A 26,091-nucleotide genomic window follows, 5' to 3' on the forward strand; every position below is an offset into this window, starting at 1 on the left:
CCGGGGCGGGCCGGGAGCCGCTGGTGCGGGACTCGCAGGGGGGAGGTGGCGAAGCGCTGTCAGACGGGCCCTCGGCAGGCCGCCGCTGCTCTAGGTAGCTCTTCTGGGTTTTTCTGTTACATTATTGATATTTTGATTGGTTGTGGAGGATGCTGTGTTGTTACGTTCTGACCCGGTAGGATGCAGGAGTAGCGCCTTTTCCTGTTCGCACCCTGAGAGGCCGAGCAGTGCCGAGCAGCCTTACCGCATCGCTGTGCCGAGCAGCCTTACCGCATCGCTGTGCCGAGCAGCCTTACCGCATCGCCGTGCCGAGCAGCCTTACCGCATCGCTGTGCCGCATCTGGGGTGTGCTTCCTGCACAGGCCGCGGCTGTGGTGGGGTGTCTCTGACAGGATTTCACGTAGCCGTTGTCTGGAACATTAGAGGGGAAAAACGCAGCAATGTCTAAAGGGGTTTATCTGAGTCTGGTGTGGTCTCTGCTTTCTTGAAGCTCTTTTTCTAAGGAAGGAGCTTTATTTCCAGTTCCTTAGGCTAAATTCCGTGTTCCTTTGAGACAGCAGGATTCAAATGCGAAAAGGTTAGTTTCGTGCTTGGTCCTGACACACTGTGAAGGTTTTGGTGGCTGTGACTAAAAGGACTGAGTTAATAACTCAGAAGTTGAACTGTATGTGAGAGCCAGTCCTGGATTTATCCTGCCGTGCTTTATGGAAAAGTTGTATTCTGCCTAATCCGGACAACTTGTTTTAGCACTAAAATGGGAGAGTTAGCAATTTGTAGCGGTTTGATTGTGACTTAGAGCAGAAAATAAAATCCTAAATAAGGAAGGAAAGAGGCATCTGAATCTGAAATGCAGCAGGTTATTGGTATTTTGTGTGTTCGTCTTACACATCTGTTGAAGAGTAACAGGAATGGTGACTGGGTACAGTTTGGGGAACAAAAGGTGGTTTCAGCATTTGATGAAGAGAAGGAAAATTATTAGCAGCCATGGAGTGGTACATTGCCATAGGGTGTCATATAAACAGTGTGCCCTGAGCTCTGTGCACTTGACAATACTGGTTCCACTTCAGCATGGTAGTCCTTCTTTTCACAAACTTCTTGAGTTACTAATCTTCAAAATTACTGCAGTGCCCAAGATTTTGTCTTTTCTGTGAGTTTATCAGAGAAAGCAACTTGAGTGTCTTCAAGAGAACAAGCCAATCTGAAATTTAACTCCGTATGTTGTCTCATCAAGCAGTGTAGCATGTTGTGTACTAATCATGCTTTTAATGCACTGTAGAATTTTAAGACACAGATAATATTGAAACTTCTGTATATAAATAAAACCCCTGGAATATGATGTCTAATGTGTTTCTCTGTTCAGTCTAGATGAAATCTCTGTGTAGTGTGAGGAACTGTTTTGAGTCAAATGAATATTGCTAATTCCTTGATTTTCTGGAGCTTGGTGGGGTTTTTGGTTTTGTTTGTTGTTTTTTGTGCTTTCTTATGTAATTGAATTCTATAAGCTTGAGCATTGGATGGTCTTTTTTTTCTTGATTCCAGTTTCAACTTTTTTTATGTTGATGCCTTGTATTTCCCTCTACTACAGAGAAGCTTTTTGTACTCCATTAAATGAAGCTGAATCCATTTAATTATGGATTTAGCTGAATCCATAATTTAAAAATTAGTTTTCTAATTGAAATAAATGAGTAAACTTCTTTCTGAGTTTTTCCTAAAGTGGTCTGGTCTTCTACCCAAGTCATGCCTGTCTAGATGACAAGTAATTAAATTACCTGTAAAATGAAATGTTAAAACCCTGTAGTTAAGTACATGACTGGTTTTTGTTTTGTGTGTCTTAAATGTGCTCGAGTTTATTTTTACCTCCTAAAATCTTTCAGCTGAGAGAAAATGACTGCGATCAAGCATGCTTTGCAGAGGGATATTTTTACTCCCAATGATGAACGTTTATTGAGCATTGTGAACGTGTGCAAAGCAGGCAAAAAGAAGAGGAACTGCTTTTTGTGTGCCACAGGTACATAGGAATACCACACTGTATTTCTTGTCTTCACCTTTGTTTTGTATTTGGTTGCATTTGTTTTAGCTCTATGTACAATCCTTATTCTTGACTTGTGTAAAACAGGTGCTTTCTATTCCTAATGGAGAAAATTAGTTATAGCTTGTACTTTCATTATTGCTTCTGCTAAGAAAAGAAACAAAGCCCACTACTTTTATTCACAGACCTCATTCTAATTTGAAAGGAAAGAATCAAAAATTATTCTTTTGGGACTGGTGGGCTTTTGAAGCAGGCTTTATGTAGTGCTTAAAACAGGGTTTAGTAATCATCTAAGCTGATAAGCCTAAATAAAATGCTTTAAAGACTATTAGTTAGAGTTCAAGAAAAGGCACAGCAACTGAATTGAGTTCTACTCTTCCTTTAAGTGTGTGTTTATTACATTATATGTCTTAAAAATATTAGGTGCTCTGGGTTGATCTGTTGATAATTTAGCTTGCTAGAATATTTTTTTGACTGAAAAATGTGTGAAAATGTTTTTATTCTGACTGTACTCTCCAGTTGTGTCTGTGCTTTGTCAGTAACATGGTCATGGCCCAAGATCTGCTGTATCAAAGAAACAGCTGTAAATTGGGTTCATTACCTCACAAGCTGTGTAGAGATGTTCACCTGTTTGGCTGAGCCTTACACTGAGCTGTGGTTATTGTGGATGAAAATGTTTCAAAGGGTCTCTTTTCATCAAATAAATACTGAAATCTCCCCCACAGACAGTTTGTTTGAGAAGTTGAAGTACAGCAGAAACAGATGTGAAAGTAGTATGTGTGTTAAAGTAGTATATGTGTTTTGAAATTACTCTCTTACTTCATTTAATAGTGACAACGGAACGACCAGTCCAAGTAAATGTGGTAAAAGTGAAAAAATCTGACAAGGGAGATTTTTATAAAAGGCAGACTGCATGGGCACTTCGAGACCTTGCTGTTGTTGATGCCAAAGATGCCGTCAAAGTATGTGTCACTTTTTTGTTTAGTCCTCTGCTCACAATATCCCCTTCATTCCAAGTTAGACTTAACTTCCTTGATACTGGCTGCTTTAAAAATTAGATTGCTAAGAGGTTAATTAGGATGAGACATTCCTGTGCTATCTGTACCTGCATTTTCTTTCAGCCTTTGCAAGAATATAACCCTGGTAAATTGAGTAGTCTAGATATGCTTGAATAGCAGTAGTCTCAATATCTGCCCTGTTAGTTTTAGTGATCTCTCAGTGCTGTAGAGAGCATCTGCTAAGGACCAATAGTACTTTTTTGTTTTAAGTCTTATGTAAATTTTTTCACCCAAGCCTAATTTCCAAATGTATGACTGTTCTTCTAATGGCAGTCATAAATTTGTCAAAATGTCCAAAATGTTCCACTACATGTAATTTTTTTTGCTGGGACACTTAAAATGTCCTCAATGAGCAGTATATAAACCTGAGGGTGAGCTGGAAGCATACAGTCCTGATATGGTGGACTTCTCCGCAGAACAATAGGAACAACCTAATTTTGGCCACTTAAATTCATTTGTTGTCATAAACTTTCTTGAAGATCTTACATATCTCTGTATTGTGTTTTTTTTATCTTACCTGCCTTGACAAAGTACTGCTGTCATAGCATGGATTCTGGTTTTTCACTATCACTATTTTAGCACCTTTTCTAAGGTGCATGAGAGTCCTAAAGTTGCTGTATGAGCTTAAGGTTGGCATCTATGTAATTTCATTTTTATCCTGTCATCTCTATAATTAAATGTGTGGACAGTCTCTGCTACTTAGAGAATTGTTTGACTGTGGAGCCTGTAACATATTTCATCTTTTGCAGGAGAGCCCTGAATTTGATTTGCATTTTGACAAAGTGTACAAATGGGTTGCAAGCAGCACAGTGGAAAAGAACACCTTCATTTCATGTATCTGGAAACTCAATCAGAGATACCTTAGGAAGAAAATTGACTTTATTAATGTTAGTTCACAGCTATTGGAAGGTAAATTTCTACAACTGTATTTGGAGTATAAAATTTAGTAATTACCAATGTAAAACAGATATACTAAAAAAATACTCTCAGTCCTGATGAGTTTTCTTATTCTTATTTCTTTTCAACTTTATATTTTCTAAGTCTTCAGATAAGCAAGATGAGTATATAACAGATTTTCTGTTAGAAAACTGAGAACCAAGACAAAATACTTCATTAATGAAGTTATAAATATTGATAAACTTACTGTATTTCTAAGACACTCTGTTTCTTGAACAAAGTAAAATCTACCTCCAAGAACTGCTAGGTCTAAATGTGTAACAAATCTGCTTTTGTTCTCATTTAATTTCCCCTGAATTAGGAAAATGCTTTAAAAAGCGAGCATCTGTAGCATTCTAGAAGGTAATGGGGTTTTACATGAGATTTCTAGTTTATTGACTGTGAGGCATGTGCTAAATTCTGCTGGACTCTATTACAATTTATGTAACTGATTGGTTCCTAGGAAGGCTTTGTCTCTTGTTTGCTTATCCTGTAGTAAACATTTTTACAACCACATTATCTTTAAATAGGTAACATTTTATAGTAAAGTGTAGCAAGTAAGAGTATATCACATGGAGTCTGTCAGAAGTGGTGAAACTGCTGGTATTAAATACTAGACTGGCCTGTGCAGAAAAATTTGAATTAGAAATAGGAATCAGGAAGGATAATAATGTTTCTGTATTTTGGTGTTGACCAGAATTTGTTTTAAACCAACATCTAACATTTCAAGTTTGTGCACTTACAAAACATCCAAACTTACTGCCACTTTAATGTATACACACTGTTCGTGCTTTGTCTGGCTAACATTCTCTGCTTCCTTTCCTCTGCTTTTCCATACCTTTTAATTCTTCAGAACTTCCTAAAGTTGCAGAAGGTGCGTAACACCTTTTTTCTTATTTTGCCTTGTAAGCAATTTTCTTAAATAATATGCTTTGTTTGTTTGTTTATTTTTAGTGCTTTGGTTAGCTTGTCAAGTTGCTAGAGATAAGAGATATTTCAAATGTCCTTAACACTTTCTGGCTGGACTGTGTTAATATTCATCAGCCTTTGAGTGGCTTGTTAAATTAATTAAGCACTGCTGTGAGAAATCATAGTTAATGAAACCATTGTTTTTCATTTAACTCAGTACTGGTTTTCCTGCTGTGAAACTCATCTCAAGTGTCAAGATAAGTTTTATTCATTCAGTGGTATATATCTTAATCAACTTCAGTATGTTTCCCTTATGCTCTGTCAATCAAAAGAGAGAATCTAACTTGTACTGATTTTCCACTAACAAATCGAGTGTAATACTGTAATATATTCTGGTGCTGATTACCAGTGTAAGAGGTGAATAAGCTGAGACTAGGTTTGTTCCTTGGAATAAGGGAAGGTGGCTATTGGTATTTTGCTTATGTTACATAATTTGGAAAACACCACCTCTGAAAATTTAATGAAGCATGTGGAAGACTGAAGCTTAAAAAATGTTTTCATAAGCAGCAGGTGCTTTTTTAGGAGAGTTGTTTAATGGATTGATTTACTTACAGGTAGTTAAGCATACTTAAGTACTCTTAAAATGCTTGTGACTTTCTGGACTTGATAACGTGTTTTATTTTCCTTCTTTGCCTAAGAATCTGTTCCAAGTGGAGAGAATCAAAGTGTAGCGGGAGGTGATGAAGAAGCTGTGGATGAATACCAGGAGTTAAATGCAAGAGAGGAACAGGATATTGAAATAATGATGGAAGGCTGTGAATATGCTATTGCTAATGCTGAAGCCTTTGCAGAGAAGTTGTCAAGAGAGCTGCAAGTGCTAGATGGGGTAAGCATTCCTTCTAATGTACAGTGTGCCAGCAAGCTGAACTGTTCTCTTTTGATGCTGGCCACATAGCATTCTCTGAAAAGGTAGTTAACGTGACCTGTCACATACTTTCATGTAAATATTTTTCAGACAACCCAGCATTCTAGAGATCACTTGGGAAACTCAGGAGATGCAGGGGGTACAGACTTGAGGGAACCATCAACAACCTCCTCAAACTGTCAAGTTGTGTGCTTCTTATATATTTTGAAAGTTGCTGCTGTCATGGCGATGGCAGATCTTGCAACAGAAAATCTGCCCTTATCACTTACGCTCTTTTTTTTTGGAACTAGAAATGTTCTGGTATAGTAGGGATTACTGTTTGGCTTTTTGTATTTCTGCAGATCAATACTTCAGCTCCAAGAACTTGAGCAAAGTTTTGGCTTTATATCTTACCTTTTTGAAACAAGCCTCATAGATGGAGGAATTTCTGTGTTCAGTAACACTATGGCTTATATTATTTTGTTTTGTTGATTTCATCAAGAGTTGACAGTAATAGAGGGAGAAGGAGATACTAGAATGCTTTTGAGATATATTTGATATTTGACTTTATTTTCTGTACAGGCAAATATTCAGTCCATTATGGCCTCAGAGAAACAGGTGAATATCTTGATGAAGTTGTTGGATGAAGCTCTAAAGGAAGTTGACCAAATCGAGCTAAAGCTGAGCAGTTATGAAGAGATGCTTCAGAGCGTAAAGGAGCAAATGGATCAAATTTCAGAAAGCAACCACCTAATTCATCTCAGCAACACAAATAATGTTAAACTACTGTCAGAGATAGAGTTCTTAGTGGTAAGCATTTTTGTTGTGTTTACTAGGCTGTTCTCATCAGGTATAAAATTTTTTTAGGTTGCTACCCTCTTTAGCATGGAGTTCCTTTAAAATAATGAGCTTATTTTTCTATTTCGTTGTTGCACTATTTTCAGTAAGTTATAATGACAAAATTGTATTTATTCCTCTTGGTTCACTAGCATTGCAAACTAATTTGCTTCCAGCTTATGGACAATACTATCTATTGTTTTGTAGAATCACATGGATCTGGCTAAGGGACATATAAAGGCCCTTCAGGAGGGAGATCTGACATCTTCTCGAGGTATTGAGGCCTGCACTAATGCAGCAGATGCCCTTCTGCAGTGTATGAATGTAGCTCTTCGTCCAGGTAATGTTTTTGTTAGACTACTGTCTAACAAACAAAATTTATTTTTGTAGTGCTAACTAATCTCAGATTTTGTTCTGTTGATTGAAGGAATTGTGATCTCTGGTCCTCTTGGTTCCCCTATACAATATATTACTCTGTATTTTGTACACTCTAAAGTCCTTTTTGTTTGTAGGACATGATATGCTTCATGCAGTGAAGCAGCAGCAGCAGCGGTTCAGTGACCTGCGAGAGCAGTTTGCACGGAGACTTGCCAGCCACTTGAACAGCGTATTTGTTCAACAGGTATTGTTTCTTACTATCAATTATGAAATTTTTGGTCACAGACTTTTCTGGAGAAGAAAAACAATCTGTCTAAAATTGGACATATTCTGTGCTGTAATCAGTAAATGCTAGAAGGTCTTCAGGCAGAGACATTGCTAAGCATCCCAAACTATAATTGCCTGCAGAAGTCTTTCACATTAAAAAAACCCCCAAGCATCTCTTTTTAATGGGCTTGCTATCTGAATTAAATGCAATATGTGATACACAAGGACTTATTTTAATTGTAGAACGTGATATTTGAGGAGAAAAAGCATTGACCTTTTTTAGGGATGTTAACAGCTGAAAATGTAGAAGGTCTTGCTGTCTGAACCTCAAAGACCATAAACCCCACCCCCCCAAAACAAAACCAAACATACAAAATAAAATGCCTGAACTTGGTTTTGTTTCTTAACTTGAATTATTCATAAAACACTGTCCTGACACTTGTTTCCTAAAGTCTGGGTGTTTTTTGTAGCCTCAGCTTTTTAATTTATGTGTTTTTTATCTTCAATTAGTTTACTCAGACCTTCCTTCAACTCTATAACAGGTCCTCCTATCATTCAGTTCCAGTGAGTACATTGAGTTTGATGCAAGATTTTCTAACTATTTTTTTTTTCCTGAGCTTGAATTATCTAACTAGCAGCTGCATTTTTGACTTTGCAAAAAGAAATTTGTCCCTACTGATTACAGAGCATCAGACTTACACTATTTTTGTCAGCCCTTAAGCTTTGTTATATTTGTTTATGAGCTAACATTCCCCTGATCTCATCCCCAAAGTTGCTGAAACACAGATTGACATGCATGGAGGAAAAATATTTTCAGGAAATAGTAATAAATGTACAACAGTACAGGTATTGCAATTGTGTGAAATTGCAGTATTTATAAATAAAAAGCAATAATTCTGGTTGCATAGATATTAGGACAATAAAAGTTTTACTGTTCTAAATTTTATGTATTAGACTGTGTGCAGAAAATGGAATAGCGTGACACTGGATAATTGTATAGAAAATTGCATTTAGAGCCTGGCTTTTTATGGCAAAGATAACTGCTTCCTACATTTTCTTCCCTTCGCAGAAGAATTCCACAGCATATTAATTTTTTTGCCTTTAGCTTCTGTTCTTAAGAAGGTATTTTTTCCTCTGGCACTTTCTATGTTTTGAAAACCTGAGTATAGACTATGTGTCCCAGCCCTTAAATGAGCAAGCAGAAGCTATGTTGTGTAAGTCCTGTGTAAATGCATCCACAAACATTGAATATTGGACTTGTGTATGGAAGCGACTGTTTAACAGAATGTCTTTCTGATGTTCTCTTCTGAGGATGTTATTTTAAAAAAAATGGTAAGAGATTATTATTACTGTGAATATTATGTGTATTAGATGAAATTATTATTCTTAAGACACTTCTCAGTGCTGTTGAGAGTGCTATTATCAACTGGCAGTTTACTTTTTTAAAATTCTGATACTAGTAGTGGCCTCACATTGTTTTTCATACGAACTTGCCCTCTGAAAAGTTTCGGCTTGCTGTTAGCTGTGAGGTATTAATGAACAGATAAAAATTATGACTTTGGTGTTAAGTTTAAGCAGGAAGAGTTCATTAATTGCAAGAGATGAGACTCTGCAACGTTTTTTCATTGTTGTAAAAGGAGAAAAAAAAAGAGGTTGTACTTTGTTTTGAGATAGAGATTCAAGTGCTGGAGGTATAACAGATTTTTGTGTAATCTTACTAAAATGAGCTTGTTTCGTTAGTTTCAGGAATATAGCAATTTCTTAGTCTGATGTTGAAAACCTCAACTCCAATACTTTGTTACCTTTACCATCTGAAGAGTTGCATTGTTTGTTTAGAATGTTTCTTTAAAAATTAATTTAAAGCACTTCAGGAAAAACTAAGATAAAGAAGTCCAAATTAAAAAGAGAAATGAAAACCCAATGATGTTAATCAGCAGCTGTTAATATAAGCAAGACATTCTGATTTGGAAGTCATTAGATTGAAAAGCATAGTTGTATTTGGGCCTAAATATCTTTCTTTGAAAATGTGAGATTGCTCGTTATTTTTTGAAAAGCAAATGAAATCAATGCTTGATTCAAAGTACTTTTGTAAGGTTATAAAGTACTTCACCTCCTTTACATTAAAAGGAGAATAAATATTAAAAATTTTAAACAAATGCAACTTCAGATTGCCATTTGCTGCAGTGTTAAAAACTGTTTACTAACAGTTAATGCTTATGGTGTAATACTAATAATTAATAAACCTATTACTTTAAAGATTTTTTAAAAATCAGATTCAGCACTCAATTTAAAGGCAATTCTGGGCTTTCTGCCTCCGAAATATAAAGTAGGTTGTAACTATGAAATAGTTAAATAACAAATTTGGGGTATCATTTGGTAATGGTATAAATTTATGTGTAATGAGAGAAAGCCCATTAATGAGATGGGAAAGATACCTCTAGAAACTCTGTAATGTTTTAGAGCAGACTTGAACAAGACATAATTTACTGTAACCAGAATGATTACTCCTGTGGAAAAGTTGGCCTGGAGAGAGAAATTTACCTTGTCAGGGAATTTGTCATATAGCTTTATGAAGAATGCAACTACTAACCAGAAAAGTTGTGTGCAATAAAGGGACACGAATAAAATGGTTACATGAAAGAAGAAATGAAAATTTGGATAGTTGAGTATTTCCTAGCAGTAATATGAATGAGCATTTGGACTGATGTAGTTAATGAAAGCTGTGAAAGCCACCAGGTAAATTATGTTAAACTATAATGAACATTAAAAATGCATGGTGTAGGAATGTAACAAACAAGGGATTAGAGGGAATTTCTCTAATCTCTTCTTCGTAGAGGCATAGCAAAAATTTGTTGAAAAGATTTTTTATATGTATGCCCAAAAGTATGCCCACAGTATCGAGAATCAGTAATCACAACAGCAGCCACAACAGCAGCTGTGTTGCTAATGCTGGCTGGATTCCAATTCCAAGTTGTATGTTCCAATAATTATATACTATAGTAGCTTTTTGTTGAAGTCAGTCTACAGGATTGTTTCTTTGGGTCTATTTTTATGTCAGTTTATATAGTTAAAAGAGCAAGGCTCAGTGTATGTTCATGCTCACGTTGGATACAAAAAAGTACCAAAACAGGTTGCCAAAAAACTTGTGGATAGCCCATCACTGGAAGTGTTCAAACCCTGTTCAAAGATAAGACTTTGAGCAGCCTGGTCTGGTGAAGGTGTCCCTGCTCATCGCAGGGGAGCTGGAACTAAATGGTCTGGAGGATCCCTTCCAACTCAAACCATTCTATGGTTGTTATGTAGTAGTTAAGCTTTATCCAGAATCTGGTAGTGTTCATGTTGCATTACTTAGTAAAAGTTAGTATTTTACAAATTAAAAATTTTAAACAACAAGTCTGTGAATGTATTGTGGAAGAACTTTCTCTAACAAAAGGCTTGAACTGTTTAGTATCCAGTGCAACAGAAAAAGAGTAAGACAAAGTTGCTTTAGTTTTGATCCAAACTGGCTTCTGTTCCAACCTAGAAACAGACAAAGGCAGTTTTAAAATTGTATAGCTTATTCTGCTGACTTGTTATGTCCAATGCATTCTTTCACAAAAAGTGCTGAAGTGACTCATCCTGAAGGCAAAGAGCCATAAAATGAACAAGCTTATTAAGAAACACTACCTGCCATGGCTGTAATAACTCAATGTCTGTGTTATGTTAGGTGTCTTTTTCAGTCTGCATCTCTATACCTTTCTTTTATGCAAGGTATTTTGAGGTCTTTCTGTTTGTCTGAATGAGATACTGTCTTCACATTAAATTTTTCAGGAAACCTGTAGTACATCTGTGTAATGCTTCCAGATTTACTTTAATACTTTTTCTTATCAAGGGTCACGATCAGAGTTCTACTCTTGCCCAGCACTCTGCTGAATTGACATTACCCAATCATCATCCATTTCACAGAGATTTACTTCGATATGCTAAACTGATGGAGTGGCTCAAGAACACAGATTATGGAAAATATGAAGGGCTAACAAAGGTATGTGAAGTGATCAAATTATGCTAGAGAATGTACGTAATAACATAATAGACTGGGCTTGAGAGTCAAAAGAATTGCCTGTGGGCATGTACATGTTATTTTAATACTGCCATATATTAAGTATATAACTCACTGCTCCTCTTTTTTGACTCCTTTTTTAGAATAGGAAGCTTCATTTTTTATGTGTCTTCTGCTCTGCTTGCTAGTTTTTTTTCCTCAAGCATTCTATGTTGAAGTGGCATAAGATATTTATCTTAATATTTATGTAAACAAGTTTACTGTTATACAGCCTAGTAAGAAAAATAATTAAGCTAAATTCAAATCGGTGTGTTTATTACCTGTGTAACATGTCTGTTTCAATAGACCTTCATTTCACTTGGTACTGTCAAAAACTTCAGAGGTCTCTTGTACAGTTGATAAAATATAAATGTTTTTCCCTTGTATCTAGGAAACTTTTAACTTTTACCTTGTTTAAAACTAACATGGAGTAAAAAAATTACTACAGAAGTATATAAAATGTTCAGGTAGAAGTCAAGGAAAAGTTCATCCTTACAAAACAAGTCTTTTTAAAATCAAAATATTGTCATTCTTAAATGGAAGGTTTAAATTAGACTTTGAAAATGGCTTTGGAATAGTTATTCCTTTGCCTTCAGTGTAGAGCAGATAGTGAATAGTTGGCATCTTTGTGATCTTCTAATAAAAACATGTGAGAATTACATATTTATGTATGCTTTTGGGGGCACAGTAAGAGTTTGATAGAAGAGGGAGGAGGGTGCTGAATTCTCTCTATTCCACCCTTTAATTGAATTCTGTGATGCTCTACCACTAGTAATCCTATCTGTATGTGCTGCATTGCATATTTTTCCTTATGAAGGAAAAGTAGAATTTCCTGATTAATGCTCAGTGAACTCACTATGAAAATGACTATAAGCTGTTTAAATATCATAAATATATTTTTGTGCATGCTTCATAAATATATATACTTATGTAATCCAAACCAGTTTGTTATTTAGTAGGACTTGTAAATGCACAGGTTTTAATAAGAGTTATTTACCTATAATAGAAGAAAATTGGTATGAATTCCTGTAAACTAAATTTACATTTTTTCTTTTAAGAATTATATGGATTATTTATCACGACTTTATGAAAGGGAAATTAAAGATTTCTTTGAAGTTGCCAAGATCAAGATGACAGGCACAACCAGAGAAGGAAAAAAGTTTGGTAAGCTTCCAGAAGGCACATATATTTCTTTGAATCTTACTATTGCCCATAAAACACTCACTTTGACACCTAGGGCTAATTTTTTAATGGTGTAAAATTCTTTACTTTTGGCAAGATGGAAGAAAAATATGCATGAAAATGGATAAAAAATATTATTGGTAAAACTTCTGACTTCCACAAGGCCAAAGTAGCACAATGGAAATCTTGCAAAATTGGTAGAAATAAAAGTATAAAATACATTATTTCTCTCATTTTTTAAATTTACACTCACTTTTTATTACTTGAATTATCCCACTCTATTACCTGAATAAATTTGAAAAGTCAACTGTTGTAATTAAAGGGAGTTTGGGCAGCATTGTTTTGTGTCCCTTCTGCTGTTATTTCTGCTTTTAATAAATCTTGGGTGGATTTTTAAGAAACTAGTTTTAATGCTAATTCTGCCTAGTGAAACTTACATATTTCAATGTGTTTTTTTCAGGGGGATTTACGTATGTAGCCTGAGACTAGAAATCATATTTTGTTAACGTGTAGGTATTTATATTTAAGGGAGCATTCCTGCTTGGATTAGTCTAGTGTGAATAGGAAGTAAAGCTTAAAAAAAAATAACCTGCATACTTAAAAAGCAACAGTGGTGTATTTATGTATTGTTCTGTATTTTGAGATGCAGTGTTTCAAAACTTGTTTGAAATATTTACATTTGCCATGGTTTACCAGTTTGCAAATTCTGAGTTCCAAAATTCTGAATTCCAAAATGCAGCTGTAAGTACTGAGTTCTGTCAGCCTCTTTTGAGCTATGAATTTATGCTTTGAAGTTTGATGGTAGAAATCGGAAAAGTGTAATGAAAGGAAGAAAGCAGGAAAGTAGTAAGGCTGGTTTGAGAGAGGAAAACTGGAAAGATAAGTCTTGGCAACCTGTTGGACATGGAAAGTAAGAGGCCCCATAAGATGTCATTGTCAGAACATTGTAATTCATAAACCTTGAAAAGCAATCTTACTGCGAGGAAAAAAATACCTTTAGTTCTAATACAAATTGATTTCTGAAACATTCTAAACACTTTGTCTTGACACTTGTTTTGTGATTTGTATTTGTGAAGAGACAGCTTTTGTAGCAGTTCCCTAACTTGTGTAAATGTTACGGAGCAATCAGGCATTTTGGAGAAAGAGGTCCTTCAATTCACCAGAGTAAAAGCTGCACCTTGAGAAGACTTCTGTCATGTATTTGTGCAAATTTGTTTATGTTGTAACACCTCATAAGGGTGTGTAATTTCAAAGGCTTCTGTGTTCATTGTAATGATTGTACTACTACTAATTGCACATTTATTCAGAATATATGACTTCTTAATAGTAAACTTGTTTAAGGAGTAGTGTAGGTGCATAATGCTCCAGTTGTACTCAAATACTAAAGATGACCTGTTTCCAAGTTGTGTTGGTGTGTGTTCTTGCCTTTTTTTTGTGCTTTGGGAATAGCACTGCTATTTGAATGCCTCAAACGCAGAGGGGATGCTGGGAGAGTTCTGGCATTCTGTGCTAGCGCAAGGTTCTTTGTCTGCATTTTTATGGCCAAAAAAACCAGCCTGGGTCATGAGCATTCACACTCGTCTTAAGCAGTCTTCTTTTCTTTTTTTGTTTTTCTTTTCTGATGAAGCCAAGACTTTGATACTTAAATACCATAAAGTCAGCTTTGGAAAGAGTGCTACTAATGTCATATGTTTATATGATGTAGCTTGTCAAAAGCCACTAAGGCTCCCTTGATTGTCCAGGGCCTGAACTTTGTAGTTCTTCACATTCTGTAATAAGTCCCATGTGTTTAGAAATTGAGGATGATGTAGAAGTGGGACCAATGCATGACAGTTGCATATGCCAATTATATAATGCCTGAACCTTTTTTATTCAAAATCTACCAAAACCCCCAAGATCTAAAAACTAGGTTGGAATTAAATTTGAATTTGATGGTACAATTTTCAGTAGTGTTGTGTACTTGAGAACATCTGGTATTTAAGACATGTTTGTGGCATTTAGAAGTATCTACTCATTCTATTACAGTAGGTTCTGCTTGCCTGCTCCATTTTGAGGGGCTTGTAGCATCCATCCTCATCGAGATCTTTTTAAAACCACATATTGCTTTTAGTGTATGTATGCGAATGCCTTTTACTCTAGGGATTCTATGTTTTCTACAAATGCCCATTTACTTTAAATTTCATATTGAAGTCCACTTGAGGAAACTTCAATTCTGAAAGAAAAACCCAGGAAAAATATAAAAACCTCTTTGTAATTTTTTTTACTATATGTTTATTATTTTTATCCTCTCCAAATTTGCAGTCATCTGTTTTTGTGCAGCATGAATGCAAAAGATATATTCTCTATGTAAACCTGATTTGCAACAACTAAGAAAAGGTTAGCCAGTCTTACTCTTGATATGAATTATTTTGCAGTTAATTGCATGTGTATTTTAAATTGAAAAGGTGAACATTATCTCTGACTCAGTAAAAAAAAATTCCATAAGTATATTTAATTTCTTCATGTCTGTTTTTGATATGATTTATCATGGAAACTGAGTCTGACAAATAATTTAATGGACTTCTCAATTTGGAAGAACTTAAGTACATGTTAACAAAAGTGTTCTTCGAACATACTATATAAGAAAAATCAAATTTTAATACCTAGAAACTTCCCCTATTTTCCATGTAGTTTAGATACTGAATTTCTAGACTAGTGCCTCTCCAACTAAATGTGTTTGCAATGTAGTTACTTGCTGCTTATAGTTCTCTGCATGTTTCTTTCCAGTTAGAGCTTAACTTGCATCTTGTGCATGGTTTGTGCAAACTGCATTTTAACTTGTCTTTGTCTTTGATGCTTGCAACCTAATCCATCCCAGCTACACTGCCTCGAAAAGAAAGTGCTGTCAAACAGGAAACTGAGAGTGAGTATAACTAGTTGCATTAGTTGGTGTTGTCAATGCACGTGTGTCGATGTTACAATGTAGTGCTGCATCAGGGAGAATCTACCTAACACTGAAGCACTCTGTTCAGAATGAAATGAACATTGGCAGAACCATTGGGCTTGCAAGGCAAAAAGAAAACAGAGCTCGAAGTCCCAATATAGAATTTGCGAAGATTTGCACATAAAGGCAATTTGTTTTGGTTTTCCCATGCTGCTACTTGATAGTAAAAATATATTTGTACCTGAGAATATGTTTGAGAGCTTGTCATAGTTTTCCACTCCTCCAGTAGGTTGAAATGACAATTTAGATTTGATCTATAGACCGTCTTGTGTCCCTAGACTAGATACCAACACAGCAGTTAAGTGAAGCTTGCAGGATTGCTTTTGAGTTTCTTTGTGACTTAGATGTGAGAAGTTTACTTGAGATCAAATAATGATAATTGGTTGTTTTGTTATTAGTTTTCTCCCTCTTGGTCCAAGATTTCTGAAAAATTTTGGGGAAAAATAAATAAAAAAGAAAATACATGTTCCTAGGAGAAGGCCCAGCAATATCACGAAGAAATGACTGAATGTTACTTATGATCAAAAGGAGGGGAGAGAATTAGCAGCAGAGTTATTATGGGGTTGTAGTTCCAGCAAAATACCTGAACAAACTGTAGATAAAAGGATGTTAACAGTAGAAAGTTCGAGATGAGAAAGTATCTGTATATGTCTAAAAATTGGTAATTTTTTTCCTTCCTGTGGTTCAGTTCTTCTGCTTGTGGCAGCCCTTGCCCAAAATACATCCACAGGTATAATAACTGATCTTAGCTTTCAAGTATTCGATCCCTGTGTATTTTAGAGTTTTGTTCCTTTTATACCTTTTTGCCATACTTAACAATGAAAATTTAAATAGTTTTACTGTACTTTGAAAATTGCTGAAGAATCTCAGTTACCTTATAATGAGGAAAGAATACGTTTACAGCAAAAGCATTTATAGCTTAGACAAAAGTTGTTTGATTTTAATATAGGACTACTAGCAACTCTTGATCTCATATGTTCTGTAACAAACCTATTCTTCAGTATTTTATTCTGCCTTCACTTTTCTCCTTCATAGTGTCTTTGTTTCACAGGTCTTCATGGAAGTTCTGGAAAATTAACTGGGTCTACTTCTAGTCTAAATAAACTGTCTGTTCAGAGTTCAGGAAACCGTAGATCTCAGTCATCCTCACTGTTAGACATGGGAAACATGTCTGCCTCTGACCTGGATGTAGCTGACAGAACAAAATTTGATAAGGTAAAGCCAAAAGATTGCATAGGATTCCTGCTTAGTTTTGTATTAGAAGTATCTTACATATTCTTCTTGTATAGTTGAAAAATCTCTTCTTTTTAAATCCTAAAACATGCCAATTTCAAAGTTTGTATGTACCACAGATCTAATAAAGGTGGTTCCTAAGAAATATATAGATCACAGTATTATTCTCAGATTGTAAGATTCTATTTAAATCATTTTTATGCTGTGTGTGGTCTTTAAAGAATATCAAGCATTAAAAATGTTCTTTTAGGTTTAAGCCAAATGTGTGTTTTTAAGCAAATAGGAATGGAACTGATGGATTCGCCACTGGTTTTCTTTTTTTCAACTCATTCAGTGTTCCATGATATTTTGCCAGTATGTAAGCAAAAGTGAAAGATAGGGAAGATAGGAATTTTAGCCAGGACTTGAGTATGACCCTAAAATTTTATTTTTACTGGTTTCACATTAGTTATCATCAGTTTTCAACTTTAACCAATAGCACTAAGTTGTTATTGGAATGGCCTCATCCTACTTTTAAAACCTGCTGTCCTCAGCACCTGTTGACCTTTTTCCTGAACCATTAAAAGTGACAGTGCTCACCATTTCTTATGGAATTAACTCCTCAATGCTGTGGAAGGAAAACAAGCATTTATCAGTTGGAGAGAAAAATAATTTTGTTGTTCTCTGTTGAATTGTTTGATGGAGATTAATGTTTTTCTTCTGACCTCTTCAAATCATTGCTCAGTCTTTTTCTTGGAGGAAGTATTTGCCTGAAACAATATTAACTGTTACATTGTTACAAACTTGTAGCAGCAACTTGTCTAGAATTAAAAAGCTAACTTGTTAAAACAGGTTAATACCATTATTGTGCTATTATTTTCAATTTTTAACTTGTATCTCACACCCATTGAGGATACATGAATGTGATTTAATTGTGCTGACCTACTAGGTTGCTGGGGTTTTCTTCCTATGGGAATTTTCATTAGCATGGATTTCCCATGTGGCTAGATTGATTTAATTTATGTAAATTATTGCATGCCTTAATTTCTAAATACTTGCAGAGAAAATTCCAAGAAAAATATATTTAACATCTGACTTAGAATTTCCTTTTTTTTATTAATAAAATTAAATTATTTTAGTTACTTACTGCTGAAATAGTGTTTCACTTTAGTTTAAATCTAAAAATTGTGTTGCATACTTCAGTACAAAACCTATTTATTTGTTTCTTTAGCAGCTATGTAGAAACTTTTTCTACAGAGCAGTTAATTTCAACATACAGAGTTGACCTGTTTTACTTCCCTGAGGTTCTTAATTTTGTCTTCCTCCACTCAGCAACCCAGGCAGAAAAGATGGTGGCAGAACCCAAGATTTACTTAAAATGGGAGTGTTTGCAGTATAGCACAAAAATGCTTCCTCAGGATGCGACTAGAAAACTTCTAGTTGTGGAAAAACATAAATTGTTCTTTTCTTCACAGTATTACATGGATAAGAAAGGACTATGTTGAAGATGCAGCTTTTACTTTTAAAGATCTAAGTTAAAGTAGTAGTAAGCCTTCTAAAGCTTAATGAAGATAGAAAATATATGCAACAAACAATTAAAATTAGTATTGCTAACTGTCCATAGTATTTGGTGTGTTGATGAAATATTTTAACTTTCTTTAGATTTTTGAGCAAGTATTAAGTGAACTAGAGCCTCTGTGTCTGGCAGAACAGGACTTCATTAGTAAATTTTTCAAACTACAACAACATCAGAGCACCTCTGGAACAACAATGGTATGACTTACATTCTCCTTTAAAAAAAAAAGTACTGACCAAGCCTCAAAAGAGACCTGTTTAAAAGAAAACTTTGTAATTTATTGGTGATTATGTGATCCAAGTGATAAGTATTTAGTTTTTCTTCATCAACTGGAAGGATCTTTATTTTTGGCTGACCAATACAAAAATTATGTAATAAGGACTGACATGTTTCCTTTACCATGGCTTTGTCTCCTCGTAAGATGACAGCAAACATTCCATCATGCTATGTAGAAAGACAGTGGGGAGTAACTGGATAATATTGAATTCCATGGAATATGACTGGAAAATTACCAGAAACTTGCAAACTGCTCTATTTTCTACTCTGGAGGCAGGGGGTGCTGGGGGTAGGGAGCTGGTACTTACATTGGTTTTGTCAGATACAGTAACTGCCTTGATACACAATTGGAGACAAACCTTATCTTTACAATACATTCCTTGTTCTCACAGAACGAAGTGGAGGAAACGGATGGAGTAGCTTTATCTCGTTCATACACATCTGCTGTTCCACAAACAGTATCATCTGAGTATGTGCTGCTGTTTTTTAATACTGATTCCTAAGTCTATGTTTGAGTTTATTAGGCATATAATTTTTTTTCTCTAAAGTCAGAAATTATTCCCTTTCAGTGGAAGCGAATAGTGAACTTTTAATTTTTACCTAGATATTGAGTGTGTCAGTAAAAGGAATATTTTTGTTTCTGTATATAGTTGTTTAATTCACTTAGTAGTTTGCAAATTGAAATTAGGCACTATAATATAGAAAATGTGCTTAGTAAAGTTCTGAGAGTGTGTGGCAGCTTCCACAGAGAAAATACTTTTTGGAATATTTTGTCCTTTGACTGTTGATTTTTACTGTATGATACTGACTTTCTGAAAGTCATGAGACTTGTTGAATGCAAATGAGACTACTATATCAAATAAATCAAAAAATCAAATATCAAAAAACACGTCAAATAGCCTGGTAAACTATCATAGTGATATTTTCCTCTTATGCTTTTTTAATAGGAAGGACATGATCCGACAAATGATGACAAAAATATTTCGTTGTATTGAACCTGAGCTGAATAACCTTATAGCACTGGGAGACAAGATTGATAGCTTTAATTCCCTTTATATGTTAGTTAAGATGAGCCATCATGTATGGACAGCACAAAATGTGGACCCTGCATCTTTTCTCAGCACAACACTTGGGAATGTTTTAGTGACTGTCAAAAGGAACTTTGATAAGTGCATTGTAAGTTCTTTAGTTATTCTGATTAAACTAACCGTAATATTGTAGGAAGCCCACTCCTACCCAATTTGATTTTACAGTTCTGTATACTTAAATTTTTGCTTTAAATTTGAAGTAAAAATTAGTAATTCATTGCTTTTCTACTGGCCAAGCCTTCAAATAAATGGTGGTTATGTTTCTTTTTTCCTCTCCGTTCCAGTTTTCCTCAATAAGTAGCTTTTTGTAACAAATAAGACTACTTGTTTACAGTTCTGAGCTAGTTGACATTTAGTTGTTTGTTTAAACTTTTACTCCTACTGAGATTATTGATGTGCATTGAGTAAAATATAGCTCTCTGCCTTCTTTACTTGCCAAAACCAAACCTTGTGGACTTAGGAGGGTGTGAGTTCTTTCCGCAGTAGCAGAGGCAGTCTCTACTGTCTGAAACTTCCTTTTGCCAATGCAGTTACAACCGTTATATTAAATATGGCAGGCTTACTGAAAACAGAGTTGTTGATACAACTTTGTTTTATTGTCATAAATGTATTTTGACTCTAGGCAAACATCATAAAACTGACCATTCTCGATCTATTTAATACTTAAAATATTTGGAAACTGATTTTTTTTTATTACACTCAGTAATAAAATTTCTTCAAAAGAAGACTAAAGAAACTTGCTGTAGCAAAGGGAATCATTAGCTTGGCTGAATCAGAACTTTGTTAGACTGTAAAGTGAAAATTGTTAATTGCTTCTGGTGCATAAATTTGGGGGTTTTTTCACTGGGTGTTTGTTTTTGTAATACTAAGTAAATAAAGGGGAATAAAAGACCATCTTTCCTTTTTCTTTCCAATTATTTTACTTTTAAAAAACTTAAGGATAAAAAGCGTGAAAGACTAAATAGATGTATTAATTCAAAGAATTATTTCTGTCTTTGGTGGATAAATGTCGGTTTTTTAGTATGTCTGCATTTTTCTTTTAATAGTTGTTACATGATCTGAAGCCTAACACTTGTTCTTGTTTTAAAGAGTAATCAGATGAAGCAGATGGATGAAGTAAAAATCTCAAAGAAGAGTAAAGTTGGGATCCTTCCATTCGTTGCTGAATTTGAAGAATTTGCAGCCCTTGCTGAATCAATATTCAAAAATGCAGAACGACGAGGAGATCTAGATAAAGCCTACATAAAACTTATTAGAGCTGTCTTTGACAGTGGTAGGTCTTTGAGGCTGTCATAGTTACTAAAATAATTGTTTCCACCTGTTTATATATAATTTTGCCCCAGTTAACAGGTGATTCTTTAAGACTGTACTGTAATTTTGGTTGTCTCTGTTATTGTAAGTGAGCAAGTGTAATCCTTTTGACTTTTAGATACTTCCCTTTGTACATACCTGTAAAGTAACTTTGAGTTGTGACAGAGGGAAGTGGTTAAGACTCTGAAGAAGGAGGGGAGATGGAAGCAACCTGGTATGCTCAATCTGAAGTGGTTTCTTGTCTTTTTTTTTTTTTTTTTTTTTCCCTGTAAAGAATCATATAGGAAGAACAAAAATTGGCAGTAGCAGATTTTTCCTAGTTAGCAGTCCAGTGTTTTGACTGGAATGAATCTGTGCTCATTACTGATACTCTGGTGCCCTGGATCACTTTCATGATGAGTATCCCAGTAGTCTCAACAAAATGATTAATGGATGAACAGGCATGGAGACTTAACTGCTCTTGGTTGAAGCCTTCCTCCTTCAGCCTGCTTCTAGGTGCAGTAAGGGAGGGATGGGTAGAATATTTTTTGCCTGCTTGTGGTTTTGTTGACTTTGGGGTTCTTTTTGGCAGGGAGAGGGGGAAGTAAAAGATCTGTGTGCAGTATTATCCATTTTTATTATTAAATTTAGGAACTGACAATTTTGATCATAAAGCTAATAAGCAAAAACTGACACTAAGAAGTACATTTAAAAAAACCCCACTACCTTATTGAAGATTTTTGTCCTAGTGAAGATGGGAATTGATTTTGCTGTGACTTCTCTTGAATCATTCTATCATGTGCAATTTATTAGGGATACTGAAAGCAGGCTTTTAAGTCTCCCCAGAATGTTCCTCACACCTGTAAATGAGACCATACCTACTCATTATTTTGTATCTTTTTATAAGTGACTTTTTTGCCATACAAATTTCATTGTCTTAGAGCCTGTATGTATCTGTTGCTTCTTTTGAAGGCTCTTAGGGGGTGTTTTATTTAGAGGCAATTCTGACAATTACTCATACAAATGGTAATCAGTTACATGAAATTCAGAATTCCTTTTTTGATAGTATTACGGTTATTTGTTATGTTTTTCTGAATTTGGCTGTCCTCCTGGTATTCTAAGTATTTTGCTTCTCATTTCTTTCAGTTGAGAAAGTAGCTAATGAAAGCCAGAAGACACCCAGGGATGTCGTCATGATGGAGAACTTCCATCATATTTTTGCAACACTTTCTCGTTTGAAAATTTCTTGTCTGGAGGCTGAGAAAAAAGAAGCCAAACAGAAATACACTGATCATCTTCAGTCTTATGTAATCTACTCACTCGGACAGCCTCTTGAGAAATTAAATGTGAGTATATTTGAGTATTCATTTAAATGGTACAGGGTAGTTTTTGAATGTATTATTTCCACTATTTGATCTCTTTATCACTGTCTTAAGCAAATGGTTTTGAGGAAAAAGAAAGTGAGGGGAAAAGTAATCAGGATTTTTGGGATAATCTTCCTCACCTCAACTGCAGAGAAAATTGCTGTAGTTTCTGACCTGTTCAACAAGAAAAAAAAGTTCCAGGAAAATTCTGTATGTTTGAAGTTGAAGTAAATGTTAAACTGAATGGTGATTTAGGTTCAAACTCAGTTTTGTCCATGCAAGTATCTCATGGCTTTTTCTATAAACAGGATTTCAGGCATCCATTTTCAGAGACATTTAAGATGTATTGCCTTTTTTGAAAATTAAAATGCTTTATTGCTCTTTCCCACTTTTGGATTGACTCTGACCAACAACTAAGCTGCCACGCAGTTAACTGCTGCTCAGTCCCCCCTCTCCAGGGGAGACAATAGGAAGAGCAAAACTTGGGGGCAGAGATAAAGAGAGTTTAATCAGAGAAGGAGAGACGGAAGGAAAAATAATAAAGTAAGTGATGCAAAAGCAGTCATTGACTGATAGTCATTGAAGTCATTGAAGCAGACTGATGCCCAGGCAGTTTCTGAGCAACAGCCACCTTGGAGCCAAACATCAATCCTGTGTCCTCCAACTCTAATTTTTATAGCTGAGCATGGTGTTACGTGCTATGGTTTGATCAGGTTTGACCTGTTTGGCAGTAACCAAAATGTTGTGTTATCAGCCCAGTTTTACCCACAAATCCAAAACACAGCACCATATAGGCTGCTGTGAAGAAAGTTAATTAGAGAGTTCTCTCTGTCCTAGCCAGACCAGATGCACTGTTGAGCTCAACCTGCATGTTCACAGAAATACTTCCCTCTATTTACTAAAACTTCTCTATTTATGATGTTAAGAAAACTGGTCAATGGCAGTGAGAAGGGACAGGAATTGTGAACAAATATGCTCTTGTGTAACTATGGTTTAAATGATGCTTAGCTGCTTAGGGAATTCATCCAAAAGATCCCGTATTTGGATCCCTGGTTATGAGCTCATGAATTAAGGATTTTGAGGCTGATTGGTTATTAGTTACAAGGTTGCAAAGGAAAGCTCCATTGCTTCTAGAAATGATTGGTTTCACTTTTTATGCTAGTACTTGGACTGCTGTATTGTTGGGCTGTGTTTTAATATTTATGGCTGAGCAGTACTTCATGCCCAATTAAAAAACAAAAATTGGGAGAACACAACAGTCATGAGGCAGAATCAAGATCTAACCACACATATCCTTGTTAAATTAAGTTAATTAGATGAGATTTGTGATAGTGACTAATACTATTACTTGTTATTAGCATTTTTTTGAAGGTGTTGAAGCTCGTGTGGCACAGGGTATCCGAGAAGAGGAAGTAAGCTATCAGCTGGCTTTTAATAAACAAGAGCTTCGTAAAGTGATAAAGGAATATCCTGGTAAAGAAGTGAAGAAAGGATTGGATAATCTCTACAAGAAGGTAGATAAACATCTCTGTGAAGAAGAAAACTTACTTCAGGTAAACTAAATCATGTCTTAAAAACCCTATGATGTTACACAGAGGCTTTTTATTGCTGCTTTTGTATATGTATTTGCTGAGAATGTTCAGCATTACTCTAAAAACATAAACTTTGAGTACAGCTTTTGGGTTTTTTTTATAATCCTATAAATCCTAAATTTCTATTTGTTTAATACTGATTTGGACCAGAGTGGTAGAAAAAATGTTCAGAAAGAAACTTCCTTTATAATTCCCTAGCTGACCATTAATGGATGATGTCTGTTCTGCAAAATATATTGGAAGTAAATAGTAGATTTAAATGAATGGGTAACCTGATGTGAAACTTAGCTGGTGCACTATAGCAGAATACTTTCAATTAGATATTTTCTGATAGTTGTATTATCTAATGTTTTTCTTACACTCAGTAAACAATTTTGCTGGAGTAAATAAGTAGACTTGAGTTAAACTTGTTCAAACAGCTTTTTAAAGTCTGAAACGTGAATTATAGCATGCTTCTGTCCAGGGTATTTTCGTGAAAGACAAAAGCAATACCTCTATTATGAAAACTTCCCCATCTTCTTCACTATTTTCTGCTTTGCACACTTACTACAAGTCATGTCAACATTACAGATCTTAATGGGTAAAAAAAGTCAATCTTTTTAATGCAGTAACTCCATCTCTTGAACTTTATTAGTAATCTTTAACTGTAAAATGACACCTGAACTGAGAATCAATTAATGAGCCAATGTGTTGTAGTTCCCCTATATAGTGTATTGTGCCAGTTGACTTTTCCTAAAGTTTGTTTTCTTTGGCAGGTTGTGTGGCATTCCATGCAAGATGAATTCATACGACAATACAAGCACTTTGAAGGGCTGATAGCTCGCTGCTACCCTGGATCAGGAATTACTATGGAATTCACTATACAGGATATTTTAGACTACTGCTCCAGTATTGCACAGTCTCATTAAATTCTAGAAAGGGAAAGAGAAGCTAGCCAAGTGTGTGCCTGTGTATAAGGGAATCAAACACTATAAATGTTAATATAATTGGGTTTTAAAAGGTGGATTTCCATGTGTGTGGTTAACTGCCATATATGTTGAGTAACACTCCTGCTTCAAATGCCTTTCAGGGCAAAATAAAACCTTTGGGGATTTGTTGTGCTTTTACTGGGCTGAAGTCCTGTTTGAAAGCATTAATTCCGTGAAAGAGTTTGGATACAGTTTTTCCCTTTCCCTAATATTCAAATATTTTTATTTATAATCCCTTCTCTTGCCAAAAGCAGTAAGCACTACCTTCATAGTATGCCAAGAGAATACTACTGTTTTCATTAATATTTTCCATCTTAGAAATTATGTAAGCATTGAAGACTATCAGATATTTCCCTTGTTCTAGGAAGTATGGATGTAGAACTTTCTGCAGTGGGAAGAATGAATTCATGTTCTGAGATGTAATGTGACTATGGCTATAATTATTAATTAAACTATGTTCATCATATTCTTTATTTCTGTGGAGAGTTATTGCAAAAAGGTGAAAATACCTGAAGGAGTTAATTCCATTGTTCTGCCGCTGGCTATTGAAGAGTTGTTCCATTTCTGCATCCCTGCATCCATGTTGTTTTTCTTCCTTTTAGTAAATATGATGTAGTATCAGTATACTCCAACCTCATGTAAACCCTTCCTCCTCCTGGAGCTTCAGCTGCCAGAGATTCAGGACCTAGGTTTTCTGAACAGCTTGGTGAAATTGCCCAGTTGTTGGACCGAGGTTGGATGTATATAGGATAGAAACAGATAAAATAAACATGCAGACAGAGGATAAAATATCTTTTGAGATGCAGATGCCAAGAATAAAAAAAAACCAGTATCAATGTGAGTTTTTTCTTCTGAGTTTTGTAACAAACCTGCTAGATGGAACTCGGGAACATTAAGACACCTGAATTTCATAGATTTCATTGAATTGCTTTTGTTGGAAGGGACCTTTAAAATCCCTCTAGGTCCAATCGCCTTCCCCGCGCAGAGACCCCTGACCAGGTTGCTCAAAACCCCGTTCAGCCTGGCCTTGAACACTTTCAGGAGTGGGACATCCACAGTTTCTCTGGGCAACCCGTTCAGCGTCTCGTCACCCTTACGCGAAAGAGCATCCTCCTCCTGGCCACTCTAAACCTCTTTCACTCTGAATCGTTTGGCCCTTCTCCT

General features: G+C 35.4%; 1 protein-coding gene across 2 annotated transcripts; it reads left to right on the forward strand.

The window, feature by feature from the left end:
* On the forward strand, nucleotides 1-26,066 carry EXOC1 (exocyst complex component 1). 2 transcript variants are annotated; one of them, XM_083861743.1, is made up of 19 exons: nucleotides 1-94; nucleotides 1,875-2,008; nucleotides 2,861-2,991; nucleotides 3,837-3,996; nucleotides 5,631-5,818; nucleotides 6,419-6,646; nucleotides 6,881-7,013; nucleotides 7,186-7,295; nucleotides 11,190-11,339; nucleotides 12,455-12,560; nucleotides 15,436-15,480; nucleotides 16,613-16,776; nucleotides 18,436-18,546; nucleotides 19,018-19,094; nucleotides 19,573-19,801; nucleotides 20,803-20,986; nucleotides 22,150-22,349; nucleotides 23,726-23,920; nucleotides 24,715-26,066. In XM_083861743.1, exons 2-19 carry the CDS (start codon nucleotides 1,885-1,887, stop codon nucleotides 24,865-24,867), a joined length of 2,688 nt encoding a protein of 895 aa, XP_083717869.1. In that variant the 5' UTR covers nucleotides 1-94; nucleotides 1,875-1,884; the 3' UTR covers nucleotides 24,868-26,066. The 2 variants fall into 2 exon arrangements, with proteins under 2 accessions (XP_083717869.1, XP_083717870.1); XM_083861744.1 differs by lacking the exon at nucleotides 15,436-15,480.
* The last annotated feature ends 25 nt before the right edge of the window (nucleotides 26,067-26,091 follow it).

This window comes from Zosterops lateralis (genome assembly GCF_965231275.1).
Source record: "Zosterops lateralis genome assembly, chromosome: 5".
NCBI lineage: Eukaryota > Metazoa > Chordata > Aves > Passeriformes > Zosteropidae > Zosterops > Zosterops lateralis.